Raw genomic sequence first — 14,146 nt, forward strand, 5'->3', positions numbered from 1 at the left:
AGTGCACATATAAGTTTATTAGAAGAACAAGCAGTATTAGCAGCAGATCGATGTAAAGACAAATGTCTGCAAAAGACATTGAGTTTACTGTTACACGTCTTAAGAGTTCAGATAGAAAATCCCCTTCAGTAAACTCGGACTTTGCATTTACCTGATGAGTCTTCATGAAAAACTAAACCAATGTCTGGAGTAAGGCTTTAGCAACATTCATCAGCAGGCTAATCTGATAAGATATACATGCAGAGGACCTATATACAGTACAATACATTAACCAACGTATTGTCATTCTTTGTCATTGGAAACTAGGTTGGGCCTTGTGTGACGCGTTCTCAGGCTCAGCCTGAACAGTATCGGTCTCACGATATAAAGCACAAATTAAACAACAAAAGATGCAAGCGAGATAACTATATGGTGAGAGAGGTTTGTATAGGGGACTTGTAGGATGTGACAATGTATATTGAGGAACCATCCATGCTGCATTTATTTCATGTGTAATAGGACAAGGCATTTACTTCGAAGACATTCATCAGTCTGTGTTACCCTATAGCACCATTTCTGTATTTTCAGGGACGTTCCTTAAAATGATGGCATCTATAAGATATATTATGATATTTTCTAAAGTGTATGTAGGCCTGATATGGAGCACTATATGCATATGTACGCCTATCACATACATTTTTCACCAATGGCAACTGAACCAAGGTCTATGGATTTCCTACCATGCGACACTTCCACAATTGCAGATGTCAGGGGAGATAATCGGACCTATTGGTTTTTAACTGGGAAATAAGCTGCTGCCATAAGTGTAAGGCAGTGACTTGACCTCTTCTTATTGAGAATACACGCATGCTTGTCAAGCCAAGGGCACGTGTGTTTGTATGGGAGGGTTGGAAGAGATAGCTATTGGTTGAACAGCTATCTAATGTGCATGGTCAATATTATGGACATATACTTTGCCCTAGAGGCAGGACTTACAGTATCAGTGACACAAATCCACTTTAAATTGAAGCCAGACTGACAATCAGCTGATCACCATGGGTCCAGTCCAGAATCTTGGAAGTCTATTGCAATACTACATGCTGGCCATTCATATAGGTGGCCAAATATGTAATATATAGATAGACCAGGTCTCCAGTCTGGTTAATAAGGACGGACTTCAACTTTGATGTCTATTTGACCTTTATAGGGATTAAGGAAAGAGGTTGTCTCCTTTTATAAAGAACCTTTCAGCAACTCCGATTATTGCATTATTCTCTGTTCTCAAGCAATCAGTGCAGTTAGTTTTGGTGCCTGATGTGCTTGACAACACCCACTTGACAGAAGAGAGCCTAACTAGCATGAGCAGGCAAGGGGAGTGACTGACACTGTCCAATCAGAGGTGAGGAGTGACTGACACTGTCCAATCAGAGGTGAGGAGTGACTTACACTGTCCAATCAGAGGTGGGCAGTGTCAGAGCTCAATCGTTCCCATTTGCTTGCACTGAAACAGCGCCACATATTTGGAAGTAGAGAGCCTAGTTAGCATATCAGGCACAACAACTAACAGCACTGATTGCTCAGGAACAATGGAGACTAGAGAAAAAATTCCAACTGTGCTGGAATCATATACAGGATGTAAAGAACTGGAACTGTTGGAGGTGATGAAAGATACTCTTTACGGGGTCAGAAGAAATGTTCATGTGTACAAACTAAAGCTAATTTACATTTGGTAGGTTGGCAATAGCTTTAGGTGTTAGTTGGAGGCTTTAGCAGACAGATTCCTAAATAAGATGATTGTGGGGTGCGCTCTTATGGCTAAAATGCCTTTATTGATTCCATATCTCCTGATAAGGATAGAAAGGGATGATCGGACCCAAGTGGACAAACTTTTTAAGTGGACCTTACTATGACTGCCATAGACATTTTCCTTTTACAAAAAAGGGGTTTTCTAATTCTATAAAAGTGATGGTCGATCTTTAGGATAATGCATCTGTATTAGGCCGGTGAGGGTTCAACTCAAAGCATCACCACCATTTAGCAGTTGAAATAGGCGTCATGACAGCCGCGTTCTCTTCTCTGTTTACCCGGCCAATCTCCATTGTAGCACCTGTGTCTGATATTACAGCTTTGTCCTGAAATATCAGGCACAGTTACTTCTAAAAGTAAGACAAAGTGGAAACAACGAAGGCGATACGTCACAGCACCTTCAAACAGCTGATCTGTGGGGTTCATACACCCACTGGTCTAGTACTGAGGTCTATTCTATGGCTTTCAAGTTAAAAAACTGAAAAATCTTTTTTAAAGGGGTACCCCAATCTACAGAATCATATTTAAAGTTATAGCATAAGCTAACGGAAGTGTTTTACCCAATATATTGTTATGTTTGTCACATACTGTCTCCTCAGAATTTACAGCTAACTTCCTAGATTTCAGGCCACCTCTGCTGTCTATCAGCAGTGGCCAAGCTAGCGATGTTAGTTCCTGTTCCCTCTATTCTCTTTTCTTCATTGTAATTTACAGCTAATGGACCGTGTGTTAATGCTGAATGCAAACTGATATTGACTAGAACTGTGCTTGATCAGCGTCTCTGTCACTGAAACCAGGAAGTGGAGGAGAGAGGAGACAGGAGAGCAGGTGAAACCCTGAGATGGGAAAACCCCTTTCAGGCAAATGTAACTGTGGGGGGCTCTTGTTTACTGCTCATTGATGCACATGGAGGACGGACTAAAGACAGGATTTGAATTAGGTTTTGTATCTAATTTTGATATAGGCATTGGTAAATTTGAGGTTTACCTCTAACATGCCCATAGGATACTCTTAACCAATGATAGGACAAAACATTGTCCTCCTCTTGCATATATTTGGCAGGTATACCTTTGTCTTAACAGTTGCACACCTCTGGGTCAGACAGTCCTGCTGAACATGATGTCAACCTATACTAAATTATATTGTTAACATCCCAATTCAGTATTATTCCAATCTGTATATCTTTAGCTCTCTGGTGGACGCACACTTACGTTGTGTGTCCACCAGAGGCATTGTCAGAGGTTCTCTACAATAACCAAACAATATGGCTGCTCCAAGCTATATGACAACTCCCATTAACAAAAGATGCTAAAGTTTTTTTTCTAGGATTTCAATATTCATGATCATGACCTATGCATAAGGGCCCGTTCACACAGGCACAAAGGGGGCGGATTATGGCGTGTAATCCACGTCATAGTCCGCCCCCTCACAATGGAGGTCTATGTAGACCGCCAGGCTACTTTTTCCAGTGAGCGGCAGCATGTCGCTCATGGAAAAAAGAAGCGGGCTGTCCTTTCTCCAGGTGGACTCCACGGCTCCCTGAGCCACGGCGTCTGCCTGGCGGCAGCAACTTCCTGTGTCAGCCCCTACATTTGAGCCTGCTCCGGAGGGGGAAGCCACGACTGTCGGAAGCCGCAACAGTCGTGGCAGGCGGGTTTTGACCCGAGAGTGACGCGGCTCCCCGCGTAACTCTCGCCGCCAAAATCCATGCTGTCGCTCCCCGTGTCAACTTAGCCTAAGACATTCAGAATCCCTGCTGATCAGCTGTATGCAGCAGCCATGGAGGTCACTTGAATGGGCCAGTACAGAACCCAGCGGAACCGCTACTATATGTAAAGGGTGCTGGGTGAATGGAGCATTGTAAATACTAAAGAGGCATCAAAACATGAGTATTAAGAATTAGGCACCCAACATGGTCTATCATACGGGTAGGTCATCAACATTAAAATCCCAGAAAATCCCTTTAACATGACTTATTTAATATGTTATAAAGAACAAAGCAACAAAACAATAAGAAGTCACACATACAGTATATAAATATACAGGGGGCAGGATTTCATAAAATAAAAGGCAACCGATATAAGCAGTACAGTATTTTTTATCTGGTCAGTACAGCTATGGCTTTACAGGTTAGTGATTTTTACAGCAAAATCCTTCTAGCAGTAAAGCAAGTTCCAATTATAATAAATAGTATGCTATGACTTTATACAGTATCTACTAGGCTGATGGTGAAACATGTGGGTGTCCTGCTGTCATGATCTAGCATATGTGGTCCCTGCACAACTGTATAGAGACCTGCTATCTACAGTATATTTCCTTATAAAGAGGAAATTAAATGGATGGTAAACCTAAAGTGCAAAAAGTCTAGTACGAATATTATTTGCCTTAATGTATGGGGAGATATGGGAACATGTATTACGTGGACCTTCTGCCAATGTAAAACATGGTAGATATCTGAAGGGCTGAGAACAGGGATCACGGACTACATTCAACTGCACAGCAAGTATGGCCAGTATAGAGTTTAGGTTTAGCATCCTACTATCTTCTGTGATGTATGGGGCTACAATCCTGTGCCTATAGTTTAGAAGACTTTATTGAACCTTCATATGTTTTTTGGTCAAATTGTCTTCTTTATTCCCCTGCTCGGTGCTGCTGTGCCAAGAACTGTAGCATAGCCCCATGGACTGCTCACTTGCCAGAAGTGCCGCTCTACATCAGTCCCAGAATTGGTGGGGGTGTCAGAGGTCAGAACTCTGCAGAATTCAGGTTGCATCCATCATATTGATAGAGAGAATGTCTATCACCTTACATATGAAGTCACACTGAGATATAGTAGGGCCTGTAGACTGCTGGACGAGGTTTCTGTGCATGAGCCCTAAATCATAGATTTTCATAGAATTCGGCTTCACAGGGGTTAATAATATAACCTCAAGACAATATTCTAATAATCTGCTTGTCTATAGTAAAAAAAATGATGTTGGCAGATTATCATTTGTATCCAATAACGTACTCTAAACAAGAATTACCTATGCAGGGGGTATTGGGAAGCATTGATTTTTATTTTTTTTTTGCTATAATCTGAATATTTTTCCCATGGGAAAATGATTCCAATAACAGCAAAATATCTGTGCAAGTATGCTCTTTAATGGTACAGGTTCTGGCAATGAAAAAGTATAGGAACATTCATTGGGATGGTGTAAATCAGTGCGTCTATTCCTACGGCAGGTTGAGTATAGAAGTGAGAGGTCCATGGCTTCTATACTTCACCGTCGTTCTACAAATGCAGCAAATACTCTTAATAACTCTGTATATTTTACATGTTATACAAGCAAATAGCTTCTTAAAAATGAATATAAAAGCAAATGGTATGATGCATCACAAAAAAATAATCTTGTCGCAATATGAAACTGAACTGTGCATAGATATTGATTTGTTGATAGGATGATAGGGGTAACAAATCCATGTTCTAACATCACCAAAGAGTGGGTAATTCAACTTTGCTAAAACCAGGGTCCTTACGCAGTTCCCAGTAGGTGTTATTAGAAACCCAAGTCTCCTTATTATGGGTGTCAACCACCTTCCTGCAAGTAGAATATGGAGAGGAAAAAATAAATCATTAAAATCAGCAGTGTAATACCAATAACCCTCAAATGATGAGATACATAATGGTATAAGTAAAACGAAACATGATGTGGTCAATATCATGATGGGCTGCTCTCCTTAAAAGGGGTTGTCCCATCTCAAGGATCCTATCTATAATGGTAGCTTATGTAAATTGAAGCCTTTTTCTAAATATGTTGCTTTAGAAATGCTGCTTTGTTTGCCTGCTGTGTGACCTTATTCCTCCCATTGTTTACACAGTGTTGAAGGACAAGTGATGTCACTTACTCAGTGCTGGCAGGACAATCCATTCATATAATTGCACTTTGCTGATAAAGCCAAGTCTGTTATCTCTGTATGTAAACACACAGATAACACGGAGTTCATTCTGTACAAGAATCTGCAGATTATCTGACCTGCAAAAGTTTTGTTTGTCCCATTCAGCAGGAGGGAGGAGAAATACAGGAAGTGAGAAGCTGACACTGAACACAGACTGGCTGAAAGACTGAGATGGGAGAAACCTTTTAAAGAGCTTTTTCTATCAAACATGGATGACCTATTGATGTTTAACAGATGCTTGAAAACAAGAAGGGCCAATTCCAGGTCTATGTAAGCTTTTGGGCAGCAGATTATTGCAAGTCCCATTTGATCTAAAGGAATGGTACTGGCCCTTTAAGGAACACTTTTCACTAACCCCACCAACTTAATATTTTTGCATCCATTAATAGGCATGGATTCCAACACAATGGGAATTTTTCTTTATCCCCCACCATTCCTAAGCAATCGGTGCTGTCAGGAAGAGAGTTCTGGTCTGGTCAGCCTGGGACTGCCCACCTGAAAGTGTCATTAGCGTATTGGGTGCTGAAGTGAACAGAAAAGATTGCCCAGGAATGGTTCCTGATGTAACCGGATCCCTCACTGAGCAAAAAAAAAATCTGTCTTTTTTCTCACAAGACAGATTTAGCAGAGAATTTAGAATGAGTATTTTAGAAAGTTGTATGTTGGGGATATGAAAGAAGACTGTTAAGTAGCGAAAAAGTCATTCTTCTCTAATAAGATATATTACAAATTTTCTTATACCTGTGTGTACAATTGATTTATACAAAGTTTACTTAAAAGTACCATGACCATAAAACTTACTGGAAATATTTTGGTGTATATTCTATATGGTTATCATCTAAGTATTTTCTCCTAGTTCTCTGAAGCTCTTCTATTCTTTGTTTTTCTGTAGAGGCAGCTTCAACACTCCCTTCTTCAAGTAACCTAAAAAATACAAAGATAACGCAGATAAGGCTGTGTTCGCATCTATGTCAGATATCCGTCAAAAATCACCATTCTTTTAGTCTTAAATCACTGGATGAAAAAGTTGGATTGCCAGGTCTTTTTTGGCCGGCGATTTTGGTTAAAAAGAACAAACCCCCAATGGACCCCATTATAGCTAGTGGGGTCCACCAGGCTCTGATCGGTTTCTTCATTTTTCCGGTCCTCCTCCAGAATGATCATGTCTTGGATAATACAAATATTTAGTGAAAACTTTTTAAAGTTTTACCCTCTTTACCCTTTCACCTATGATATACATTTTGGCTCCAATTTAATAAAAATTATAAATTCTTGCCTCTGATCCGGCCTAAATCTTGCATCAGTCTTTGGAAGAAACTCCTTCATGACCGGATCCAACTCATTCAGTTCAATGGCAAATCTTGTGAAGCCATAATAGAGTTCATAATTGGTTGGCATCGAACCTGGTAAAAAAAAACAAAACAATAATACACAGTCTCAGTAACTTTACAAATATACAGATCAATAACTCAGGGTTCGTTCATATCTGCGCCCGGTCTCCGTTCTGCAGGTTTTCGTTTCCTGCACAAAACAGAGGCAGGAGACGGAAACCTGCAGGACTCTCTCACCCATTCATTTGAATGGGTTTGAAAGATGTCCGGCCGTGAGCGCCTGTGATCGTTTTATGTTCTCCACCACGAAACCGTTTTTTAAAAAATCGGACACAGTCGGACATGCAGTACTCTGTGTCTGGTTTTAAAAAACTGGTTTCGCGGCGGAGAGCATAAAACGCTCACCGCTGCTCACGGCCGGACCTGCTCTGACAGTTTTCCGTCTTCTGCATGCAGAAGACGGAAACCAAAGAACGGAGACCCGAACGCAGGTGTGAACCTAGCTTCAGAATGAAACCATAAAGCTTTATACCACGGCACACAGATTGTTTAGCGTCAAAAGTCAACTTTGGGTTTTTTTGTGCTATCCTTGCCACTTTCCCAAAAAGCAGCGAGCCATTTTCCCTAACAGATTTATTATCATTTCCACTAGATATCTGGTGCAAATTATGCGGAAAATGTACAAGGCGCACCTTTTTGCCGGTTATGAAGACTGTTGTTGATCCTGCAGATTCAAGTCTCAATTTGTTATCACAGGTTCTTCACATCTACCAAAAACCATAGCAATTGCAAGGCCCAAAACAAATCCAGAATATATAATTATTTTGCAGAATTGAACGATGTTTCCTCTGGAATAGACATCACCTGCACAGCCGTGGTCCCTTCTTAAGCTGCACACACATTATTGCTATTGAATTTTCTGAGAACTTGGATATTTCATTGTGAATACTCTGCTATGAATCTGCTATTGATTTTGTCTGTTCACATCTCATCTCTATTAAAGAGAACCTGTCACTTTTTCTGACAAGTCTGTTTCAGTAAATCATTGTATTCTCCATAATATAGCAATTTTAGGGCATCTTTTCTTCATAGATCTGTGTTGTGCTGTAACTGAAAACTGGATGTTACCATTCTTTTTATCAGGGGTGTGTTTGATATTGGAATACTGAATGGTCAATGTCAGACTATGTTGACTATCTCTGCTGTCCCATTGAAATTAATGGAGCACCGCACGCTGCCCAACTGGTTGCTCCACTGAAACTGGTGTGCAAAAAATCCCAGCACATGGACCCATAAATTATAGTTACTAAGGTTATGCCCACATAATGAAGAATACAATCATTTACTGAAATGTCAGTAAAGCCAACAGGCCCTCTTTGCCATCAAGGTTACCATAGGGTATTACAGTGTTGGTAGTTTGGTTATACCTGGCCTCCATATGCATTTTGCCGCTGGGGCATCACCACAATACAGCCCCTCATGCCACTTGCCAAAAAGTCGATGCACAACCTTTCCTTCTTGATCCATCACCACTCCATGAATCTCATTTACATTGGAGCTCCAATAATTTCCCTAGCAGAGAATGACAAGCCATTAAGATATATAGCAATTGGTATATATTCATCTATATTTGTTATATATGTATCATCTATCCAACAGACATAGTAGGTGATAAATATTCTTGAGTCCATTGAATGGATTAGTGGCTGCGCATGCGCACTCCATTCATCTCTATGGGACTGTTGAAGATGCTCCTGCAATACCCTAGAGTTGAATGGACCATTAGTGCACATGTTTAACAGCAGCTCCATTAAAGCAGGGGGTCTCTTGTTCTGATCAGTGAGGACACTCATGTGGACGGGTGATAAGTCTAATTTTTGGGAGAAGACCTTTAAAGAAGACCTGTCACCAGGTCTGAAAAGCCCAATGACATACATACATACATACCGCCCAACTGTCCCAGATTCAGCAGGACAGTCCTGCATTCTGGGTGCTGTCTTGTTGTCCCAGTCGGTGGGCGATATGTCCTGAGTTCCCCTGGGCGCAGATGAGTTGAGTACAATGGTGAAGCAGAAAGGCGTCTGCTCTAGTACACTCTAGGGGATTAAGTAAGGGAACTATATATTATGGGGCATCAGGAGAAGGATTTTATACAGTGGTAGCCATTGGAGGGGGACTTTATACTGTGGGGTCAACTGATGTGGAGATTTATACAGCAGTGACTGCTGAAGGAGGATTTTATACTGCGGGGGCAGCTGAAGGACGAAATTAAACTGTAGGAGGAACTGAAGGTGGAATTATATCGTGGTCACAGAAGAAAAGGGACTTTATACTATGGGGACTAGAGGTAGACATTAAACTGGAGGGGGAACTGGAGGGGGACATTATAATGTGTGGGCATACTATGTCAGGGCCACTGTAAGGGCGTAATACTGTGTTGGTCTACAAATATAATTTGTGGAGTGAAAGTGTAAGTGTGCAGGGCCAAATTTGTTGTGGCGCTCATAGTGCACTACATATTCGGTCCTTCTTTCAGTTCTTTGAATCCATAATATATTTATATAAGTTTCACTTTTGAAACATTTTTGCTGGGCCCACCAGTGTGTTAAAATAGTCCTGATGGCAACTTGTCCATAGACATTGAGATAATTCCATTCACATCTATGTACCTTTATTAAAATTAAAGTGTGTGTATACACCCCATATCTATGAAAATGATATGTCCACCCCATCTGTGGACATTGGCCCTCATACCATCCTCATGGAGTCGGTTGCTAACCGTTTGTGCAGACACATGGACATTTGTGGCCTGCTGGAGGTCATTTTGCAGGGCTCTGGCAGTGTTCCTCCTTGCACAAAGGCAGAGATAGTGGTCCTACTGCTGGGTTGTTGCCCTCCTACAGCCCCCTCCACGTCTCCTGGTGTACTGAACTGTCTCCTGTCCCCTCCAGCATGTCACGTTGCGCCACAGACTGTCCAGGAGTTGGCAGATGCTTTAGTCCAGGCCTGGAGATCCTTCAGGAGATCATCCACAACCTCATCAGGAGAATGCCCAGGCATTGTAGGGAGGTCATACAGGCACGTGGAGGCCACACACACTACTCAGCCTCATCTTTACATGTTTTAAGGACATTACATCAAAGTTGGATCAGCCTGTAGTGTGTTTTTCCACTTTAATTTTGGGGGTGACTCCAAATCCAGGCCTCCATTGGTTAAGACATTTGTTTTCCATTGATGATTTTTGTGTGATTTTGTTGTCATCACATTCAACTTTGTACAGAACAAAGTATTCAATGAGAATATTTCATTGATTCCAATCTAGGATGTGTTATTTGAGTCCATCCACCATTAGCACTTGCCAACTGTAATTGTTTTGGGTGCAAAGGGGTCTGGTCAGTAGATTGTTGTATAAAATAAGACATCCCCTGAATATAAGTCCTAAACCATCTTTCGGAGCAAAAAACTAATATACAGTCCTATGAAAAAGTTTGGGCACCCCTATTAATCTTAATCATTTTTAGTTCTAAATATTTTGGTGTTTGCAGCAGCCATTTCAGTTTGATATATCTAATAACTGATGGACACAGTAATATTTCAGGATTGAAATGAGGTTTATTGTACTAACAGAAAATGCGCAATATGCATTAAACCAAAATTTGACCGGTGCAAAAATATGGGCACCTCAACAGAAAAGTGACATTAATATTTAGTAGATCCTCCTTTTGCAAAGATAACAGCCTCTAGTCGCTTCCTGTAGCTTTTAATCAGTTCCTGGATCCTGGATGAAGGTATTTTGGACCATTTCTTTCTACAAAACAATTCAAGTTCAGTTAAGTTTGATGGTTGCCGAACATGGACAGCCCGCTCTCAAATGATCTGAAAACAAAGATTGTTCAACATAGTTGTTCAGGGGAAGGATACAAAACGTTGTCTCAGAGATTTAACCTGTCAGTTTCCACTGTGAGGAACATAGTAAGGAAATGGAAGAGCACAGGGACAGTTCTTGTTAAGCCCAGAAGTGGCAGGCCAAGAAAAATATCAGAAAGGCAGAGAAGAAGAATGGTGAGAACAGTCAAGGACAATCCACAGACCACCTCCAAAGAGCTGCAGCATCATCTTGCTGCAGATGGTGTCACTGTGCATCGGTCAACTATACAGCGCACTTTGCACAAATAGAAGCTGTATGGGATGTGATGAGAAAGAAGCCGTTTCTGCACGTACGCCACAAATAGAGTTGCCTGAGGTATGCAAAAGCACATTTGGACAAGGCAGCTTCATTTTGGAAACAAAAATTGAGTTGTTTGGTTATAAAAAAAGGCGTTATGCATGGCGTCCAAAAAGAAACAGCATTCCAAGAAAAACACATGCTACCCACTGTAAAATTTGGTGGAGGTTCCATCATGCTTTGGGGCTGTGTGGCCAATGCCGGCATCGGGAATCTTGTTAAAGTTGAGAGTCGCATGGATTCCACTCAGTATCAGCAGATTCTTGAGAATAATGTTCAAGAATCAGTGACGAAGTTGAAGTTACGCCGGGGATGGATATTTCAGCAAGACAATGATCCAAAACACCACTCCAAATCCTCAGGCATTCATGCAGAGGAACAATTACAATGTTCTGGAATGGCCATCCCAGTCCCCAGACCTGAATATCATTGAACATCTGTGGGATGATTTGAAGCGGGCTGTCCATGCTCGGCGACCATCAAACTGAACTGAACTTGAATTGTTTGTCCAAAATACCATTATCCAGGATCCAGGAACTGATTAAAATCTACAGGAAGCGACTAGAGGCTGTTATCTTTGCAAAAGGAGGATCTACTAAATATTAATGTCACTTTTCTGTTGAGGTGCCCATACTTTTGCACCGGTCAAATTTTGGTTTAATGCATATTGCACATTTTCTGTTAGTACAATAAACCTCATTTCAATCCTGAAATATTACTGTGTCCATCAGTTATTAGATATATCAAACTGAAATGGCTGTTGCAAATACCAAAATATTTAGAACTAAAAATGATTAAGATTAATAGGGGTGCCCAAACTTTTTCATAGGACTGTAAGAGCCTGTCTATTTTCGGAAAAACTTGATGGGTCTATCTACTTATATCTCTCTCTTCTATTATACTGATGGGTCATATGGTCAACAGTGGTTACATATGATTTTGGAAAATCTGTAGAGTAGAACTCTTGTACTGTTATTTTAAGCATGTAATAGAAGGTAATCCCCATACCTTGATGAATGTCATCTTACACGTAGAAGCGCTGTTCTTTTGGTTGCGAATAGTGATCTCCCCGTAATGTTCAATCCATCTTCTACCACTGAGGATATTGTGTATGCAGGTTGTAACCTTATTCCAGATATACCAATCTCCATATCTATGGACAAAGCCCAGAAAGCAAAGGTTTATTCTGCAAATACGTGTTGAGGATTATTCTTACTTTTAAATGTCCTTCTGGTCGGATAAGACAATACAGGAGAAAATACAAGTGTCCAGTAAAGTGTCCGACCAACAAACTATCAATGTGAATGCTAAAACCACGACAAACCTGTGCATAGAATATAGATCTAAAAAGATTTTCAGTAGAAGATTATAAAATTGATGAGTGCCAAGAAAATTTGCAAATTTTTCTGTAAATGTGGCAGGATAGAAAGTTGTAAATTTGCAAAAAACTGGTGTGAATTGAATATTACATGTGAACCATTGTGTGCCTTTTTCCATAGAATCTGGTTATAGCCCTAGCACTGGAAGAGGGCAGGTGTTGGTAAATCTGGGGCTGGCTCATATACTATACTGTATGAAGAGGAACGCTGTTACTCTCACTGTATGGGGGTAAGGTTGTGGTTGGCGCTCAGTGGCATGAGTAATCACACATCTGGCCATCCACGGCAGGCAAGCACATTTGAACTCCCCACCATGCCCGAAACGCGTTGTTCTGAACTCTAATAAAGTGGTTGTCTTAGAATCTGGTGAAGCGGTCCTTTGTCCTGGTCCACGTATATATCAGTGGCATGACTAGGAATGGCTGGGCCCCAGGGCGAAGATTTGACAAGAACAGGAAGTTATACGTGACCAGCAGAGATGAGTGAGTAGTATTCGATCAAGTAGGTATTTGATCGAATACTACGGTATTCGAAATACTTGTACTCGGTCGAATACCACGCCGTAAATGTAAAAGGCGTTTACCACCTGGTATTCGACAGAGTATGAATATTTTGAATACCGTAGTATTTGATCAAATACCTACTCGATTGAATACTACTCGCTCATCTCTAGCGACCAGCTATATAAAACTTGAGAGTTATCGCTATTACCAGAATGGAGACACTGGGGTTGATCACAGTTATACAGCACTGTGGTTGACGCTGTCAAAACGGAACTCTGGTTGACACTGTTGAGAACCTGTAACACCGGCCGCACTGCAGTGTGAACCATGTCCGTAATCATCATTTCTGCTAATAAAGAAAATACTGAAAGAGGTGACAATACAGCGAGGTTAATCTCCATAGCAGAAAACCCTCTTGAGATGTGCCGCGTGTCTGAATATCCCCAGCTGGGCGATAATTAGGAAGGTGGAGGTTAGTGATAATTGGCGGTGATGATCCGTCTCAGCGTGTAGTGCTCGGCTCATAGAGGAAATCTATCCTGGAAGAATCTCTACTCTGCTAAAGGCAACTTCAGATTATCTTACCATGCAGCCTGTTACTATTAGAGATGAGCGAACACTAAAATGTTCGAGGTTCGAAATTCGATTCGAACAGCCGCTCACTGTTCGAGTGTTCGAATGGGTTTCGAACCCCATTATAGTCTATGGGGAACATAAACTCGTTAAGGGGGAAACCCAAATTCGTGTCTGGAGGGTCACCAAGTCCACTATGACACCCCAGGAAATGATACCAACACCCTGGAATGACACTGGGACAGCAGGGGAAGCATGTCTGGGGGCATAAAAGTCACTTTATTTCATGGAAATCCCTGTCAGTTTGCGATTTTCGCAAGCTAACTTTTCCCCATAGAAATGCATTGGCCAGTGCTGATTGGCCAGAGTACGGAACTCGACCAATCAGCGCTGGCTCTGCTGGAGGAGGCG

The 14,146-nt window shown here is 41.3% G+C and overlaps 1 protein-coding gene across 2 annotated transcripts in view; it reads right to left on the bottom strand.

Moving 5' to 3' along the window:
• Positions 1 to 14,146, bottom strand: part of OSBPL6 (oxysterol binding protein like 6) — a 176,744-nt gene continuing 162,598 nt past the window's right edge. For both annotated transcript variants that reach the window (XM_075284004.1, XM_075284003.1), the window contains 5 exons: positions 12,289 to 12,433; positions 8,483 to 8,627; positions 7,001 to 7,127; positions 6,526 to 6,648; positions 1 to 5,366 (listed from right to left, as the gene is read on the bottom strand). In XM_075284004.1, the coding sequence (XP_075140105.1) occupies positions 5,258 to 5,366; positions 6,526 to 6,648; positions 7,001 to 7,127; positions 8,483 to 8,627; positions 12,289 to 12,433 (649 nt within the window). In that variant the 3' untranslated portion in view covers positions 1 to 5,257. The remainder of the gene's footprint in view (positions 5,367 to 6,525; positions 6,649 to 7,000; positions 7,128 to 8,482; positions 8,628 to 12,288; positions 12,434 to 14,146) is intronic.

The sequence above is a fragment of the Leptodactylus fuscus genome, chromosome 8, assembly GCF_031893055.1.
Source record: "Leptodactylus fuscus isolate aLepFus1 chromosome 8, aLepFus1.hap2, whole genome shotgun sequence".
NCBI lineage: Eukaryota > Metazoa > Chordata > Amphibia > Anura > Leptodactylidae > Leptodactylus > Leptodactylus fuscus.